This window comes from Epinephelus fuscoguttatus, linkage group LG18, assembly GCF_011397635.1.
Source record: "Epinephelus fuscoguttatus linkage group LG18, E.fuscoguttatus.final_Chr_v1".
NCBI lineage: Eukaryota > Metazoa > Chordata > Actinopteri > Perciformes > Serranidae > Epinephelus > Epinephelus fuscoguttatus.
In genome coordinates this window covers 21,100,649-21,119,769 of record NC_064769.1, presented here as the reverse complement: position 1 = coordinate 21,119,769, position 19,121 = coordinate 21,100,649, and the positions used below count along the sequence as shown (strand labels likewise).

Sequence of the window (19,121 nt, the reverse complement as noted above, 5' to 3'; positions counted from 1 at the left end):
TGCCAACCAAAGCTCCGTTTGCAGAGCCAATGTTTTTAAGAGTTTACCAAGAACATATTAGGCTGTAGACATCGCAGCATGGATGGAGACCGGCAGATTAATTGTACAAGATGAACTAGAGGAGCGTAATTTCGTGCGCAACGAACAAATCAAATCCTACCTCTTTACATCAGCCAGCCCTTTTACTTAAAACAAAAAAATCTCTTATTGTTAAATCACTCCACTGCAGAATATTTCCTGTAGATCAACCTAATAATTTCTTTGAAATGTGTGTATTTATCTGTTTTCAATAAAAGGCCTATTCGTTAAAATATATTTTCAATTGATTATTTCAAATTAATTTCTCCTCTAAAATGATGAAGTCGTCTCTTAATTTATTTAGCTCTGGTTTATTGTGCCGGGATAATTTCTGCACTATAGATTTACAGATAATTGCAGGATCCTTGCGGATGGCCTGAGTGACACGTGGATGTATAAACCGGTGTGTGGGCTCACACACATCCTGTAATCATCAGGAGCCCCTTGCGTTAAAAGTCAGTTTTTGTTTCAGCTGCAGCGGCTCCTGAAGAAATAGCCTAGCTGATATTCTCTATTTTTTTTTAATGATAGTGAAATCCGTTTGGTTAGTACAGCTTAAAGCAGTTGTGTCAAAATACATGCATAATCTATATGGACTAAAATGTAGCCCTATAATTTAAAAGTAAATCTGTAAATCGCACTGTATGGATTTATTCTTTAGTTTTTCTGCTTAAATACCACACGTTTTACACAACACACGGAATTAAAATGTTTGGAATTTATTTCACAAATGTAAATATAATAGCAAAAAACTGTTTAACATCAAAAACGAAACCTTAAATCGTGAGGATAATGCGCATTAAAATGTGTGAAAGCGAGGAACATAACTGCTGAAATTAATGTATTAAACATATTAAAGTTTAATTTAAGGCATCATTATCTTTCTGTACATACAGAGACTGAATATACAGTATAACCCAACATATGTGTATATAGGACGCTGCATATAAAAAGGTCTTTATATAAGCCTGGGTATGAAGGTTAATTATTGCCTATACAGTCAGCTCCACTCGTGTATTTCTAGTAGCAAATAAATGGCAATTATATAAATAACTATAATTTACATTGGGATTTTTTTTCCTCTGGCAGCAGCTATAAATGCCTGAGATATCAAACATACACCAGAAGAGTTTCTGTCATAAGTATTCCACAGTGTGTCCACCCTTCTCACGCAAATGAAACTCTTTCCTCGCCCTCCCCCTTCTTTAAGGCAGGCCGGAGAGCCGCACCAACAACTTTCACTAAAAGCTCTGCAGAGACACTCCGGCTCTCAGCGCTCGCGTCGACTTTGCAGCCCTGCAGTCTCCCGTGCACCTATGAAGCCTTGGAGTAAAAGCTGCCAGCCCCTCAATTTGATTCACTTCCTGTAGTCAGACTCCCTTCCCAAAAGTGGAGAGAGGGGGAAACGGGGGAAAGGAAGAACTCTTTTTCTGTGCTAAATAAGGCTCTCTGAGGAGCAGCAAGCGACTCCTCGCCTCTGCATAGCTCCATAACTTGTCTAGTTTGTGTCAGTGGCGGGCAGATCGTCGCTCACAGCAGCGTTTCAGAGACAGAAACATTTAATACAAAAATAACTGCGCGCCAGTTCCACCCGAGTCAATGCACGGTACGGATGGTACAGATTTTGACGCCCATCGCCGAGTCTTCTCCTGATTCCACGCACCGAGTTTGGAGACACTGTACGCTGTGAGACCTTTCATGTACTGGAAAAATGAAGTTTTGTCCCCTCTTTCAGAGGGAAATAAGATTCTGTCCGAAGGAATTCCCACGAAGCAGGTACTGACACTTTGGAAACGGCTCAGCTTCAACTTTGTGCGTAAAAGGTTCAGATCGGAGAGGTACCCCACTTATGCATTGCGTGGGCCTTTGCTGTTTGCTTTTGACTTAATTTACATTTTATGTGAAGTGTAACGATGCCTGAGTGTGAAATCATTTCTGCTTTACCAAACTGTTTATCTTCCTTCTTGAATGCGCAGTGGATGCAGTTTATTCGCAGCCCACAGCATCGTGTGTGAGTTTTGTTTTGTCCCTCTGTGATGTCATAAGAATCACTGCTTGTGTACTGAGATCAGCTGCACGCGCCAGCCGCTGTGAAGAGGCACGCGCCTCTCTGTTATGAATAGCGTGATTTGCGGTCCGCGAGCCTCTCGAGCGCTGCCAATTCGCCCGAGAAGAATTGGATTTTAATTACAGCCATTAAAAATCAAATTTGCAATTCTTTGGGTGACCCGTTGCCTTTCTCTGATTGACAGTTGAAATTGACACTCCGGGTCCCTCTTATCCACGGCGTTTCAAGCTATTTGTAATTACAGGTAGTTTTTTCCCCCCTCCACTCTCGTGTCCTGGATTGCGGAGAAAATACTATTATTCTGAGAGGCACGGGTTAAGGGCAGGGAAAAATCAATCCAAATTGAAATAGCTTCATTAAAATGTGCCTTTTGTTGCGGGGGCCCTTTTAACAGTTTTAACCGGGGCTTTATTGTCAGGACCACTTTATATAGGAGTAGCCCTGAAGAGCTGTCTGCAAATGTCTCCCGAGGATTTCTCAGCTGAGGATGAGACGGGGAAAGTGATGAAGACTTTCCTGCACGTTGTCTTGTAGGTGATCTCTACCGAGCATCAGAGTACACCGGGAGCCTCGCGCTGCAGTGTGGACTCTAAACACGCGCCAATGGTGAGAGCTTTATTGCCTATTTATGCTTTAAAAAATGTCTGGATCACTCAACGCGTGCGTCTTTTACGCACAGTAGTTGCCCGCTTGGCCGGTGCGCATCCGTAGCTCGGATTCATACAGATATATGTTTTAAATGTCTGATTTACGCGCTCATCTGTGCGGAGTATTGTGTGTATGACTGAGCTGTGCTGATGCCTTCTTGCAGTCTCACTCGGACGGAGAATCCCAGCGGTCCAACATGGAGCGGGAGGACACTCGCTCGTCCCCCAGCACGCCGTCCACCCCTTCCGTGTGCTCGCCGACCTCCACCACCAGCTCGGTGCCTTCCACCGGGAAGAACATGTGCGCCAGCTGCGGTCAGGAGATCCTGGACAGATACTTGCTGAAGGTGAGAGGCCGATTATAAACCCCTTGGACAAAAATAGACTGGAACTGGTCAGAGCAGAGGTTATTTTCCTCTGGTGTTTGTTTGTTTACTGTTGCCTACTTATTTTTACGCATATGCATCAACAGCAAATATCTCACAGCGAGTGACGCAGGGTGCCATGTTGATCCGGGCTGTGTTTTGGTTCAGACAGGCCTGCTGTATTTTAATGCTGGTGTGGGAATGAGTAAGGCCTTGGCACATTAGACGCACTTATTGTCGAATTTGCACTAAATAAAATCAGACGCAAATAAATACAACACTGAAGAAGAAAGAAATATGTCACCCCTTTTCAACAGCTAACGTCGACCTAATGTAACCTCATGTGTAACACACAGAAATATCTTATTATAACTCATTTTATACTCATTTTATAGCTGTAATATAACCTACAAAATACACAACAGGCCTGCATGTCTCTAACGGCAACCTCTGTTATCTGCACCGTGATATTTTAGGCGTCAGAGAGGGAGTGTGAGAGCGCACATACAACAGGAATGTTTTGATTTTTTTTTTTCTGTTTCACAGCTTCACTGTCAATACGCCCTGTCTTGTGGCGTGCGCCCGCGTGCTTCCAACCAAAACAATATTCCCTGCTCGCGCGCAAATGGGTGTGATTGTCAGCAAGTGCGAGTTTACTTTTATTGTTGTGACAAAGTCGAGGCCTATCAGGGTATCATCTGTAATAATAATCGTTTTAAACGTTATAAAGCAAAGCTATAATCAGACTTTATGGAAAAGATTTTTGAAAATTATTTTAACTGTAAATAAACAGAGCTTAATTTATAATGTACGATTTTTTTCCGTTTAAATAATTAGCTCTCTTTTTGTTTAAAACGTCCTTCCTTCATATGTCACACTGGATGTAAACAAATATATACAACACAAAAAAAAAATAAATGCTATAAATAAATCAAGTTCTGCTGATATGAAAAGTTCTTTGATGGTTATATTAAGTGATGCTTTGCTACATTTAATTGCCATAATTTTTAGAGCCGGAGTTAGAATGCATTTATGCAGCATGAGGCACCACTTTAAAAAATAAAATCAAATAAAATAACATATAAATAAGAAATAAAAAATATATTTAAAAAAAAATAGCATTATTAAGCCAACATATTATTTTACAGGACAGCTCTTAATAATCTCAATAACCAAAAAACTGGACTAACATTTGAAAATAAATTATATACATTTATACTGAAACATATTACATGGGAACTTTTTAAGTAGCAGGATGGCTTTGCTATCTGCAAACCACTAAAAATATTTAAATCTTTTTTTTAGTCGTTATTACAGATTGATCTATTGTTTCCTATGCCCGCCAATGATTTTTTTTTTTTTTTTAAATCTATCATAATTGCTGTTGACGGAAAATATTACAGTCAGTGCCAGAAATGTTGGTTCGGGCCTAAAAAGCATGGGTTAATATTTCTAAATATTAAAAATACATGCACCTTGGATGCAAATATTAACCTATAAAGAACGACAATAAATTAATTATTTAATTTTAAAGTGAACCCCCAAGTCCTCTTATTGCAAAAAATATGGCGTTGCTATATCAAAAAACATAAGATACAAGAAAGCAGAAGAGGATAAAGTCACAGTTTAGCACCACAGACCCACTAAAAGACCCCAATTTATGAATATTAAAATGATATATATGGATATAGAAGCTTAACAGACTAGTAATAAATTTCGTGACGTTTTAAATGCAATAATATCTTGACATATTATGTCCATATAAGCTTAACTGGTCACACTGTTTATAAATGAGGAATGTTATCGTAGCCTCATGTTGATAAAATAATAGTAAGTATGACAAAGTCCTCCCTCAGCACCACTGACACACTGTGAGTCGTTACTGCAGTGATCTATCATCAGTGTGTGTGTGTTTGACGTGGATGTTGTCTCACTGCAGGTGAACAACCTGATCTGGCACGTGCGCTGTCTGGAGTGTTCTGTCTGCAGGACGTCGCTACGTCAGCACAGCAGCTGCTACATCAAAAACAAAGAGATCTTCTGTAAAATGGATTATTTCAGGTAGGGTAAGTTTATGACCGTGTTTTCAAAATACCACGTCTGCTCTGCCATCACAGGCCTCTCTCCCCTCTCTTTCCTCTCTGTGTGTGTCTGTGTCTCCTCCTTTGAGATGGATGCGGGTTAACTCATGTGTTCTTGAAAGACCTTTTCAAAAAAGTCTGTAACAAAATAAAAGTCTGTGGCTGAAAGATCCACAGTTTTGTTATGGCTACCCAACGCGCACTATTTCTAGTGGTTACAGAAAGAAAAAAAAATCTATTCAACCAGAATACATCTAGAAAATAATCTGTGCTTTATTTTAAAAAAAAATGTAATATTGTGGTTTTTAGACGTAATATAGGCTGTGTTTGTGGTGAGGGTGTTTTTGACCATCCGCTCAGATCATGTCAGATTTTAACATTTATCACTGCATCATTCTAATCATCAGTTTCCGGTGCTTCACGCCACCATCAGATATGCCCACCTGTTTTTATTTTTGGTCACTGCATGATATTTTTTCTATTTTTCCTGAGCCAAAATATCAGTGAACTCCCCCTGCACACACACTCACACACACCGCAGTGATCGCAGTCTTTAACTTATCAACACACACTTAATGCACCACGTGCCACGAAGCGCGCGCTAGATGTTCCATCACCTCCAGAGGGGCACGTGAAACAAACGGAAATCGCCGGAAATGCCCTTTTGAGTGCGTAGCTATCTGAGTTTAGTCGGTCCCTACAGGCAAACAAAGCCTGGAGTGCAACGAGAACTCATATAACAGAGAGGAAAATGCCAAATCTATTATTTTATTCTATTTTGTTTTGATTGTATATTGATGATGTAGTACACAGCATCATTAATTAAAGGTGAAAATAGGATTTATCATTAAATTAAAACTGTTATAACAATAAATCATCATATAATTGGTATTATTTTATTTTCAGAAAACCTAACAAAACAAAATCTATCTATCTATCTATCTATCTATCTATCTCAAATATGTCATACCCTGTTGTACATTTTGGTGGTCAGTCAGACAGATCGAGGACAGTAATAAAGTAGGCCTAAATAATGATGATAGTGATACACAGACTCTGGGGAAAATGCAGTGTGTGTGTGTGTGTGTGTGTGTGTGTGTGTGTGTGTGTGTGTGAAAGGGAAAGAGAGGGAGAGACACATATGTTATTGCAATTCATGGAAGAATTTAACCTCACTTGCATCCATTCAATACATGCTGTATTTGTGTTTGCATGCAGTTGAAGAGGAATAAGTCATGGTTGATGTTTTTACCCATGGATTCTATGTGTGTGTGTGTGTGTGTGTGCGTGGGGTATCCGAGGTTAAATGGGGTTCACGCCAACAACAGTATATCGTAAAATTCTGTGCTGTATAGCCTAAAGCTGGTGTATATTGTGTATGGACACACATGGTCGTTTGTGGACATCAGTGTGTGTGTGTGTGTGTGTGTGTGTGTGCGTGCGTGTGTGCGTGTGTGAAGCTGCGAGTGAGCTTTGGTGTTTGTCTGATCGAAACCTGATACCTAGCCACTGCTCTGAGGTTTATAATCACCAGCAATTAGTTGTCCTCCACCCCAGACCCTCAGGCCTCCAGACCAGCAATTAGACCGCCCCGAGTGCCTGGTCAGCATGTTTCTGATCTGAATGTGACTCCTATCCAAACTAAAAACACACACAAAGATAGATATGTGCACACTTACTCACGGACGCACACCTAAATATGAAAACATGAATATGAAACATTTACATATTAGCAAAAATGCACTGTACACATTGCCTCCTTTTACACCTCTACAGAGTGCACACATACACACACACACACTGACACAGCCACACACACATAAACATACACTGAGATCTCTGTTTATTTATGCATGTCCAGCAGCTGCCAATCATTTTGCAATTTTTTTCACAAAATGGAGATTTTTGTGTTTGCTCTGCCACATCATAATAATATTTTAACTGACCCGTCTCAATTTTAAATGCTCCTTCACCATTTGCCCCTCTCGCCCCCTAAACACCGCGCTCTGGTCTCTGCGCCAGTATTGGACAGGCAGAGTGGATGTAAAATATGTCAGAGCATTAGAAAATGGTAATGACTGGGTCACGTATGTCATCAGAGAAATCCTACACTATAATTATATAAAACACAGTGATTTGTGATTAAAAACATGCCTGAATATAGAAGCTATAAATGCGTTCACACTAGTTGTCGACCCACTAAGATAAGGAATAGTAGTTTGAATTTCCAACGAGTAACTGTAGTTTGTGAGACACACTACAGATTACACTTTAATAGAGCGATTTTATGTCAACCAGTGAGCTGCAGTGAGCTACATGTACTGTGATGGTTTCCACATAGAATAAAACAGGGTCTTGCTGCAATAGAGCTCCAACTATGGGTCTGATTTGCTTTTTGTTAATAAAGAAACTTACCTCAATCAGCTTCACATTCAAACTCTTGCAGCTTGTAGTGTCATAACCTTTGACGGTCTCTGCTGTATGATAATTGGCTTTGTATACTGCCATGCAATGCCAAAACACAGTGAGAATATATTTGTTGAAAATTAAATTAAGGCCAGAAACTGACTCTTAATTTGACGCAAGATTTATAATATGAAAATGTTGCCATAAAATTAGCAGAGACGACAAAACCGCTGGCACTGCAGTCTGGCTAAGTCAAGCTAGCTGGTGGGCCAAAGCTAGCCATCGCTAAAGCTAATTTGACACATATTGACCTGTTTCCTGTTATTGAAAACCCCTTTTTAATGCTCGAACGTCTTAGTTGTTGAATTTGTTATATCAGTAACAAATTATATTATTGTAATATATACATAAATAAGGCAGATCATAAAGGAGAAAAAATAAGACTAGATAAATGAGGCCTGCTAAATCTAACTAGCAGTAATTGAGCCTCTGATGCTCATAGTTTTGGGGGGGACACAGGGTAGCCTACATGCCCCCCCCCAATAATTAGAACATGCATTTATCACCCCCACCTTCCCCACCCAATGAAAAACATAAAGTAGCAGAGGACTTTTATTTTGACAAAATTGAAGACATTCATGCCATAAATTGATGCAGATAATGTACAATTTGGGGCAGTGGCATGATGTAGTTACGATGGGCCCCAGTGCACGCTATCGTGCACATATCATCTTGTCACATGATCAAACAGAGACATGACCTTAGACAACATCAATATACATGTTAGAGCAATCATCATTTCATACCTGTATATGACAAAAATGTCAAAGAAAATAGGAAATAGTTCATTTAATTTAATCATTTTAATTGTTTATTAATAGTTTATGTCATTTTGCTATAGATGCTACTGATTATTTTACCAAAGGGTATAAAAACACAAAAACAGACAGATGATGGGTTTGCCTTTTTCGAGGACATGTATAGCAAAGGGCACCATTTTTAATTTAATGAGAGTTCATCTTTTAACACAGGCATATTTCCAAGGTGGCAGTTTCTCACAAGGGCCCATTCTCCACCCAACACGTTGCTGGAGGGCCCATTCTCTTTATGAGCCCCCAGTGCAACTGCACCGTCTGCACTGTCTACGTTTACGCCCTTGATAGAGGCGTAGGCATAGATTCAGCCAAATGTGGGAAATTAAGTGTTTGATGCCCAATATTTTATGATAGAGAACCCCCAAACCCCCTGTTTCATGTGTGTGTGTGTGTGTGTGTGTGTGTGTGTGTGTGTGTGTGTGTGTGTGTGTGTGTCCAATATTGAAACAAACCTGCACCCTTGCTCACTCCAGTGACACCCATGTGATTTGGTGAAGTTAAACTACATTTAAATTCCATATCTAAATCTATATTAATTGATTTGTTCAAATGGACAAGGAAGTTGAGAACACATTTTATTTGTAGAGACTGAAGGTGTAAATTAGGCTTTAAGAGCTTGTTTACACATTTGTTGACACAGTCGCCTTCAAGGTTGTGTAGAAACTGCTCTTTGCATTTTTGAGGCAGTGTAGAAATATACTTCCTTGTTAGAGTATTTCTTGACATTTTTCGTAGATGAAAAGTATAAACAACAATTTGTTTTTTTAATGTATAGATGTTTTATAGGCAAAAATGTTGAACCAACTTCATAAGATATAAACTAGAAATTTCTTAGTTTCAAAGATTCAGAGTAGTTTTATTCCCTTAAGTGAAATAACTGTGCACTGTCTGATGTGCAGAGTGATTCTACAGATACCAATAACAAGCAAAGTGATAAAAACAGTCTGGAGGTCAAACTGTTAAACATTCTGGAGATCTTTTACTTGAAATGGTTACAACCTCTGCAGAAAAATCCTCCTCATTTGCATAATACTATTTGTAGGTTTAGATTTCCTTGGTCACACTGGAAAACAAGAAATGATTTAGACCATCTTGGAGAGCAACAGTGAAGCTTTGCTGCAGGGCCGGGGCCTGCACAATGGTTACCTCTGTAAATATAAACTGTAATCTGGGTTTAGGCCAGATTTAAACTAGGCTAAACACCACTGCGAGTCCAGATCCTCTGGGCTGCTTTCAAACCTCTGGAGATATTTCCTCATCTGTGTCAGCCTCTCATCTGGCTTTGGACTGACAGCTGCTTTAATGGGGCGTAATAGCAGGAAATCAGAGTGGGTTTCCCTCCATATATGTGTGTGTGTGTGTGTTGGGAGGGGGGAGGAAGGTGGTGTGTGTATGGCGGGATTGGGGGGCGCAGGACAGAGCCCATGCTGTGCCTCTTAAACCCATGTCAGGCCTCAGGGGCTTGCTCACACACACACACATGCACACACACGCAAACCATTTCTTTATCAGCCTCCCCCCTTTGCCTCCCTGCACCCCTCCCTCGCCTTCGCTCCGTAGAAACATCATCCTCGTCCGTGAGCTGCAGGCCACACAGGAAGTTGCATTGCTGCACTAATCAGGGGCACCCTGGGATACTGACAGTGTAACCAGAGTCTATGTGTGGAGGGAACTTTGTGGGAGATGTGTGCACATGTGCATGCGTCTCTTTGTGTGTGTATGTGTGTATTGTAATAATAATTATTCATCAACCCACCTCTGGTTAGCTGATTAGGTCTCCATAGCAACAAAGATGAGCAAACGGTACAGAGCGAGTGATTTGAGTTTTATTAAGAGCTGAATGAAGTGAAATTATAATAAGACATCTGTCACACAGTGCTACACATTTAAATAAAGACTGCTCAGTCAAAGCAGTGAATTAGATTTCAGTGAAAGAAATTCAAGCTTTCTCATGCAGGGTTATGTTTAATAATATGTTAAATATGTTAAATCTGTTAAAAGATGTTGTCTGTAAAGTATTTAGATACGTAGATTTCCCTACAAAGGCCTAACACGAACCTTGCGTCTTAAAAACCACACAACTCTCTCAGGACAAATCTAATAGAGATTAGAGTATTCTCATAGCACATCAGAAATAATCCAAAAAACGTGTACCTCCTCAAGCCACTCTTTCAGCAGCAGGTGAATTATTGTGAAAAAAAAAAAGAGAGAGAGTAAAGATTAGACGAAAGAAGGGGAGCAAATAGGAGAGGTCTGGGGGAAGAGGGGAGTTTTGCGGTGTAGGATTTTCCCTCTTGTGAGTGATACAAGGGGGGCCGTGAGGATTGACGTCGCTCCAAAATAAACACCAGGTTTTTGGTACAAAGACAAAACGAGATTAAAAAAAAAAAAAAGATGGGGTAGTGAGAGGGAGGGGTTGCAGGAGATGAAGATGGAGGAGGAGGTGGAGGGGGTTAAAACAAGGGATGATTTGCAGCTTTTCTGGGTTCTGTCTCGGAGCATGAAACTGACAAGCTGTCATGCTAGATTAGCCGCAATGTTCCACAATGTTTTCCTCTTTTACTTTAGGAACAGCCTGGAATTCTCCATAACAATCTGAAACGATACGCGCACACACACACACACACACACACACACACACACACACACACACACACACACACACAGTACAGTAAGCCATGGAGTCGATTTGTCTCCGGAATGGCTTTATTGGGTTATAAGAGGTTTTTTGGTTAAGTTGCACATATCTGTGACAACTTAAGCCCTCTGTAAGTGCCATGCCAGCTAATTTTATTTCAAGGTCACCACAAAGACTGGTGGTTTCACTGCTCTAATGCTGAATTTGTTTGTTGTGAGGAATGCCAGGCCTGGTGCTGTAGATGCTGTTTTTGTATTTGGACATTGTTGCGCTACTTGACAGCGGTGATAAAAACTAGGAGGGCAAACAGACGGATGCAGAGTGAGACAGATAAGAGGCAGATCCTCAAACAGTGGGCATTTAATGACAAGCTATAAATATTCTCTCCCATACGACACGCGGGGAAATGAAACTTCTGGCCAACAAGCTCATATACATAAGGAGGGGTATGAGTTTGTGAGATGTCAGGGCTATAGTATGCTTTCATCCCAGATAGAGTGGACTTGAGTGCACTGATACGCTGCCAAACCCACTCACTTGGCAACCCTCGTGCTCTCCGTCCCCCTGCTCTTTCCCTCTCTCTCTCTGCCATCGACAGCTCTTTGCTTTGCTATTTCCCCCAGCCACTTACTTCCTCTCTCCATGTCTATTCTTTTCATCCTGCCCTCACCAGTTTGTGCCTCCTTCATACCTTTCAACTAGTGACTGCTCTTTGAATTTTGGCTCGTGTTTTTGATGCTGCGCTTGTACGACTTTTCTCTTTATCTCTGCTGCCTTTGCTGAAATCAAGCAGGGTAAATAAGAAGTGTATTAGCAACACACAGTCAGAAATGTTGAGTCAGCCATTTGCTCTTAAGATCTGTGTCAGTGCCTGCTTGGCAGAATAATCCTATCAGTATGGAAATGTTTATAATTTGAGCTAAAACCAGTCTGCTGTTGTGCTTTTTGCCCCCACTTTTACCCATGAGGCAGCACTTCCTCGCAGGCTGCTTACAAATCCAGCCTCTTTCACCAGAATTGGCAGCTGCTGACCCCAACAACGGCTCTTAACCTCACCATAACCAGCTCAAACGTAAAGCATTTCATACCCATTAAACCCACAATGTGCGGCTCTTTAAATGAGGAGCTTCATTTCTTTTGATTCTGGTGTAAAACAGGAAATTTGTATAATATTTCAGTCGTGTTAAAGTGAAGGGTTTTTTTGATTCTCCACAGTGCAAGCTGCTCAGTGAGCTCTATCTCAGCTAAAGGAGAGGGCTGGTGACACTATATTTTTCATATTTTCAATAAATATCATTAAAAGAGCAAGCCTGATATATCTTATTCCTCTCTGTCACAGACCTCCATTGTAGTGCTAAACTATTTAAAACACAGTAATAAGCCTCATAATTTCGTGGCAAAACATGTTTTTTATAATGATAAGCTGCATTTACAGAATCACTGTCCTGCTGCTGTGAATACCAGAGTTGGGGTTGTTACACAAAAACTGTAATTTATTACTCATTACTCGTTAAAGTTTTGAAAAGGTAATATTATTACTCCCCATATTACTCCACAAAATTGGTAATTGTGTCCTTTCTCCGCAAAATTCAGCCTTTGCATATGCGCCTCTGTGTGAACGTCAGGCTAATCTCTGGTAAGTGCAGCTAAGGCTAGATAGCTTGCAAATGAATTTTTACCTGGGGATCTTCTGTTGCCTGGTGACCTGTATTTTAATGGAGATAGGCAACATTTCGTCTGCCACATATCCAGCACCAAGCTTCATTATTTCTTTTTTGCTTGTAACCTGCAGCTGTCCACGATTAAATTCCAGTTTTGCACGTATAGCCAGTGTAGGGCTGCAGCTATCCAAAGATGAGGAGGGCTCACTCTTATTGGGGTGCATTTCCGCAAACTTCTCATTGATGTGCTGTTGGTCGTATTAGGAGGTTTCAGGTCATGTTTTTGGCAGTGGAAAGGGTCTTTGTACCACTACATGGAGCAGCAATGTTATTGTCATCTTTCCTTCTGACAAAATCAAAGTAATGGGAATATTTCCAGCCGCTGAATTTAAGTGTTTCCATGGTCCATGGTGACGTGCATGTGTGACGAGATTTGATTGATTATTGGATTTCAAATCAGTAGGGGGTGACAACACAAGTGAGGTTGTAAGGAGTGATTTGTTTTGGGAGTAACTGTAATAATATTACTGAAATTTTATTAGTAATTCTTTAATTCAATTCAATTCAAGTCAACAGAACTTTCTTTATCCCGAAGGAAAAACTTGTGCCAGAGAATGCTTCAAATTACAGTGACACTAAGTACAGTAATCACAATTTTAACGATTCACCAGAACAACCAGTGGGTTCCTCGGGTCAGGATCACTCACTGGGCCCAGTTTTAGAACAACAGAGTATTAAATATCTGGTGAACAGAAGTGTTTTCTAGGAGCAAAAGCAAAACCCAGTTTCTAATAGAGTAACAATATGAGTAAGATAAGTACAAGAGTTACTAAACATGAATGAAAATGCTGGAAAAAAAAGACTGTGCCTGCTAATCAATGTTATATAAATTTGATATGACAATGAGAAGTGGTATTGCACATGACTGAGAAAATGATATTTCGCTACATTGACAAGTGATCATCATATTGTGAAAACATTACATTACACATTACTGCCCAACACTGGTAAATACTTGCTAAAACACCAAATGTGTATCAGTCCGCAGATGAAAATAGTTCCTGTCAAATACTTGTTTACTCTTGTTTGAATAATGATTGTGAAAAACAGCAGTGCCCAGCTGTTTTAGGATGCTACCCAGCCTTTTTTTAAGAAATGAAACTATATATTTGTGCCCCATTTTCAAAGATCTTCAGGAGGATTAAACGGGCTTGGAGCTGGAAGCCACAGACAGGGCAGGGAAATCAAACAGATACTGAATGACGGACAAACATATTACTGGTTTTGGTCTTTTCCTGTGATTAGTCGACAGTAGGGAAAATAAAGAACATCTGCCTTATCCTTTAAGATTAAGTTTGTTTTCAAACAACTCACACACGTATCTCTGGGAGATTATGAATGTTATGGTGATTAAATCTACGGCAGTCTTTGTCTCATTTTGTTCTCAGTCACATTTACAGCAATTCGGATATTTCATTTGACAAGAGCGTGTTTATTTCAGACATTGATATGTTGTTTTGAGGTCATGAGGAGTTGTCTCAAATCATTTGCTGACTTCACAAACGTATGTAGCCTAGAAACTCTTTTTCCATAGCCTGTCCATTTATCTTTCATCCACCCACCCATTCAGAACAGTAAGTCAGGTGGTTTGGGTTTATACGCCGTCTGACCTCACTGTTGCTATCAGTTACAGCGGGGCGATCTAGAGTGATGTCATCCGAGTCTTTCTTCATCTTCCACTGTGTGTAAAGCCACCCCGCTTTACATGTGTGTAGGTTTGCTCCCTGGCATGTGCGTATGTCTGTGTTTGTGTGTGCGCATGTGTACATGTCAGGGCCTTCACGCATCAGCCAGGAAATTGCAGGTGTTGGTTTGTTTGCATTCAAGGCTCAGCTTGCAGCCGCAGTCAGGAGTCTTTTCTGAAGGCCACATCCTCCTCCAAGGTTTCTTCCTTAAACCCTTTGAGTTCTGCCAAAACTTCGACTTTAAAAACACTTATTTTCAACTTCAGCTCTCTCAATGTATTCTCAGAGAAAAAGGACGTCTGTGCATGTTTAATTCTGTGTGTGTACTATCTGGGAATGGCCTTGAGATTAAAAGATCATTGACCACTGCAGTTTTCTCCACCGAAATGTTGCTTCTACCCCAATAATAAAACACTAATTCCCCATTCCTTTTCTCCTCCTCTACCTCTGTTCTCATTCTCTCTCCCTCACAGTAGGTTTGGTACTAAGTGTGCCCGCTGTGGGCGGCAGATATACGCCAGCGACTGGGTGCGGCGCGCGAGGGGAAACGCATACCACTTGGCATGTTTTGCGTGCTACTCGTGTAAGAGGCAGTTGTCCACGGGAGAGGAGTTTGGCTTGGTGGAGGAGAAGGTCCTGTGCAGGATCCACTACGACACCATGGTGGAGAACCTCAAACGAGCAGCTGAGAGTGGTGAGTAGTGGTTCTGGCAAATTTACTGTAATGGTTCTCTGTGGCCATCCAGATGTTTCCTCAAAAGTCCCTCCAAAACTGTGAGCAAAATAATGACGGCACAATCCACCTTTGTACAATGTATTATTTCTTATATCACTGATAATTTAATATGTCTGGCCTACTTCTTTCTAATTTCTCAGCGGTCACATTACAAGAGCTCAGAGCCTCAAATTTGGGTCCCAATTTAGAAAGGAAAGTCCCTTTATGATTCTCTGTCCAAGTCCTTTGGTTTAAATACATCTCCTGGGAATATCTTGATCATTTTAAATTGTTACTCAACAAATTTGTCTGTCGTCTTATACGTGTGTGCTGTTGTGTGTTTCAGGCAATGGTATCACATTAGAAGGAGCAGTTCCAACAGAACAAGACAGTCAACCCAAACCGGCCAAAAGGGCACGGACATCTTTCACTGCAGAACAGCTACAGGTCAGACTCGGTGCCAGACGGTCTAGGCACACAAATTAACAACTGAACCAACTAACAAACAATAATAATAAATAAACAATAAAAGAATATGTTCTGTGCAAATTTCGTCTTCTTTTTTCTTGTACTGCGCTCCAGATGGTGTTTGCTTTTTTATGTTCTTCTGCTGTAATGCTCTGCACACACACTCCACTCCTCCACATCCATCAATGCTCCTGCATGTTCTGACTGTGATAATAATTCACTGATAAACACATTAAGGTGAATGCTATTGCCAGGACTAGAGGCGGTACCCATACTAGAGACCGACTGTTAGCATGACATCTTTGGATCATTTTCCCCTTGTGCTTGATTTTTTAATTTTTAAATGAAAAAAACTGCCATCATGCATGAAAATTCCACCACTGCATTCTAATTGCAATATATAATGATTTCCGTAATAATTCGATTTCAGCAATGTTGATTTCATGCTAATGTTTGGCCTCATTATGCAGATCATGCAGGCTCAGTTTGCCCAGGACAACAACCCAGATGCCCAGACACTACAGAAACTAGCCGACATGACAGGCCTCAGCAGGAGAGTTATACAGGTCAGTTCACAGAGACCCACACCCACCCCGATGAACCCCTTTATATTATGGAGCGGATGTGGCTGTATGAATTGAAATAGTGTAATTCAGCAACATGCAAGCACCTTCAACTTGGTCAAGCCACGCAATTAATAAAATAAGAAAACATCAGATTGTGTTGACTGTTTTATATGTATTTTAAATAATATATTTTTAAAGTTTTGTCTGCCGTTTCTGATTCTTAAAAAAACATACCTGGCTTTGAAATACATCAACAGATTTGATTTTAAGAATATAGCTACTTGATGTCTGGTTACATTGCATCTTCATAGGTGTGGTTTCAAAACTGCAGAGCAAGACACAAAAAGCACACGCCCCAGCACAGTGGGGCTCCCCCAGGTCATCCCCAGTCCAGGATACCCTCGTCCCTGCCCGATGAGCTGCATTACTCCCCCTTCGGCAGTCCTGAGCGGGCACGCATGGTGGCCCTTCACGGGTATATCGACAGTGAGTTTTGCTATTGTGCAGTAAAGAATAGGGGTGTAAATCACCAGCTTCATCACGATACGATATTATATCGATTTGTTTGGATGACGATACGATGTTTGCCGATATCACAAAGTCTGTCACAATACGATTTTGATTCGATTCGATTCAGGAGCCTGCGATCGATATGACGCGATATCATATGCCCATCAAACACAATCATTTACATCAACTCACAAAAACAACTAGAATATGATTTGACCATTTTATTTCTGAGCTCTGTTTGTTGTTTGAGCAAAGGCGCGCTTGCCCAGAAATGGTGACACAGATGTGCTATGTGAATTTCAAAATAAATGTGTATCTTTAAGATGACGATATGGATTGATGTTTTCATTTTGCATCGATATAATCGGATTGTTAATCAATGAATCGATGTATCGATGTGGATCGAAGTATCGTTACACCCCTAGTAAAGAACATAAACCTTTACCCCTTCTTGTTAGTGCTTGACTTGTAGGTCTTAATTCCACTATTTTAAAATCCATTTTTTCTGTGTGTGTTCTCCAGGTCATCCCTTCTCCGTGCTGACCTCTCAGAGTCTCCCTCACCAGGCCATGTCGCTGCCACAGCTCCCCCTCAGCCGCTAGCGCTCCACCACTATGACCCCCATGACCCCTAAACCTCCGAATCCTAACCCTTGATCTCCCATCGCTGACGTCTACAGACCTGACCCGGAGGTCGCGCAGGAGTCAGCTCGGAGAAAAGACACATCTTACAGGAGCCCTGCCCACTCGGAAACAGAAAGAGAAATGGAAGAACGAGGGAAAGCTACATCTGTCATTATGTTTTTTCTGAGGACAGGAATATCCCACCTGCAGCCACTCTGTCAAAAACAATTGTGAAGCATTTATCATTAGCGGGAGCTCACTGACTGTATTTTACACCACCTAAAGGACCCATTCTGCTTCACATGTACAGCATCCTCCAGTCTTCCCATCAACCATCTGACTTGAAAGGTGGAGGGAATTTTAAGGGGATGAAGCTGACCGAGGAAGCAGGAGTGAGTGCTGTCAGAATACTGAAGATAAACAAAGAGGGGAAAAATAAGGGGGAACTGTCATTGTGGCCCACGGGGCCCCGCACACACAGTAGACCACATTAGAGGTAAGACTCCTCACTCTTTTCTCTCTGAGCAACCATGATGGAAACATACATGTAAATTAAATAAGTTGACTGTTGAAATATTTTCGTTAGGACTGACATAAGTAAAAACTGAAACTTCTTAGTCACATTTTGGGTCATTTTCCACTCTAATGAGGTGTAGAATTAGATTTTTGTTAAAGAATGAACATATAGTGTGCCTTATCTTTTCCATTATTAGAAGATACTTCACAGCAGTGAATCCGATCATTAAAATTCCAGCCAGATTTTCGTGTTTTTTTTTTTAAATTTTATTGTGTAGAACAAATTATTTTAAATCTTCCATCAGCAGTTTATCATGAAGGAAAACCACAGAGCACATTGTCTGGGTTTGTGTGTTATTAAATTATGGGTGTAACATTAGAAGCAGGAGCGAACAGATTTTAAGCCGTCACAATCCTGTTACATTTCTTTAATCTGACAGAGAGAGGTCTGAGATGAGCATAAATGTTCCTACAGAATCTGTTATTATTTTCATATTCCCAAACAAGTAATACACTAATTTATAATTTCTAAGGTTGCTTGTTCAGCTTCTGTGTGTTTCGCACAAAGAGGGAAAATGAGTGTTGGTGTTTTGGTACAATATGGACAATATGAAACAGACTGGAGTTGTACATAGTAAGACATATGTGTGTGCGTGTGTGTGTGTGTGCGTGCGTGTGTGTGTGTGTGTGTATTGGCAGGGGTAGAGAGTGTGCATCTGTATTTTTATGTGCCATGGCCATTGTGTGAAGAACAGGATCCAACAAGACCTCAATGTCCTTGTATTTATTGAGACGGTAAATCCCTGTAAAGCACTTTTCCCCCCCCTCTGAAATTGTTTTGTTTTGTTAAAAAAACACGAAATGAAAGCAAACAAAAAAGTTTATTTGATAGACTGTGCATCATAAATGTTTTGTGTACTAAAATGCAATAAAATAGAATGTGATATTTTTGTGGTTTTTGGATCATTTGTGAGGATAAATTAACGAAGCAATAATAATTTTTCCAAACGTCAAATTAGGCTCAACTGGACAGGATTTTGCAGATGACAAACGTACAAATAAAATAAATGAATATGAAGTAATTGTATGTTCTATGTGTTTTATAATTGTGCATGATGTTTAGTGCTTTGTTTGTGGGTGCATGTATTTCCTCTTGTTT

The 19,121-nt window shown here is 40.5% G+C and overlaps 1 protein-coding gene across 4 annotated transcripts; it reads left to right on the top strand.

Annotated features, from left to right (window-relative positions):
* Nucleotides 1-1,357: 1,357 nt before the first annotated feature.
* Nucleotides 1,358-19,115, top strand: lhx6a (LIM homeobox 6a). Of its 4 annotated transcripts, none has more exons than XR_007451759.1 (9): nt 1,358-1,854; nt 2,681-2,752; nt 2,958-3,140; nt 5,098-5,219; nt 15,038-15,258; nt 15,626-15,726; nt 16,218-16,313; nt 16,645-16,799; nt 17,346-19,115. XR_007451759.1 is itself a non-coding variant. In XM_049604701.1 (9 exons), exons 1-9 carry the CDS (start codon nt 1,777-1,779, stop codon nt 17,423-17,425), a joined length of 1,125 nt encoding a protein of 374 aa, XP_049460658.1. In that variant the 5' UTR covers nt 1,358-1,776; the 3' UTR covers nt 17,426-19,114. The 4 variants fall into 4 exon arrangements, 3 of the variants coding, with proteins under 3 accessions (XP_049460658.1, XP_049460657.1, XP_049460659.1); XM_049604701.1 differs by having other exon boundaries at nt 15,041-15,258; nt 16,625-16,799; nt 17,346-19,114; XM_049604700.1 differs by having other exon boundaries at nt 1,360-1,854; nt 16,625-16,799; nt 17,346-19,114.
* The last annotated feature ends 6 nt before the right edge of the window (nt 19,116-19,121 follow it).

Coding starts and splice junctions, on each gene's coding strand:
- lhx6a (XM_049604700.1), top strand. CDS start 1,777: ATGTACTGGAAAAATGAAGTTTTGTCCCCTCTTTCAGAGGGAAATAAG. Junction 5,220..15,037: donor TGTAAAATGGATTATTTCAG/GTAGGGTAAGTT, acceptor TCTCCCTCACAG/TAGGTTTGGTACTAAGTGTG. Junction 16,314..16,624: donor TCAGCAGGAGAGTTATACAG/GTCAGTTCACAG, acceptor GCATCTTCATAG/GTGTGGTTTCAAAACTGCAG.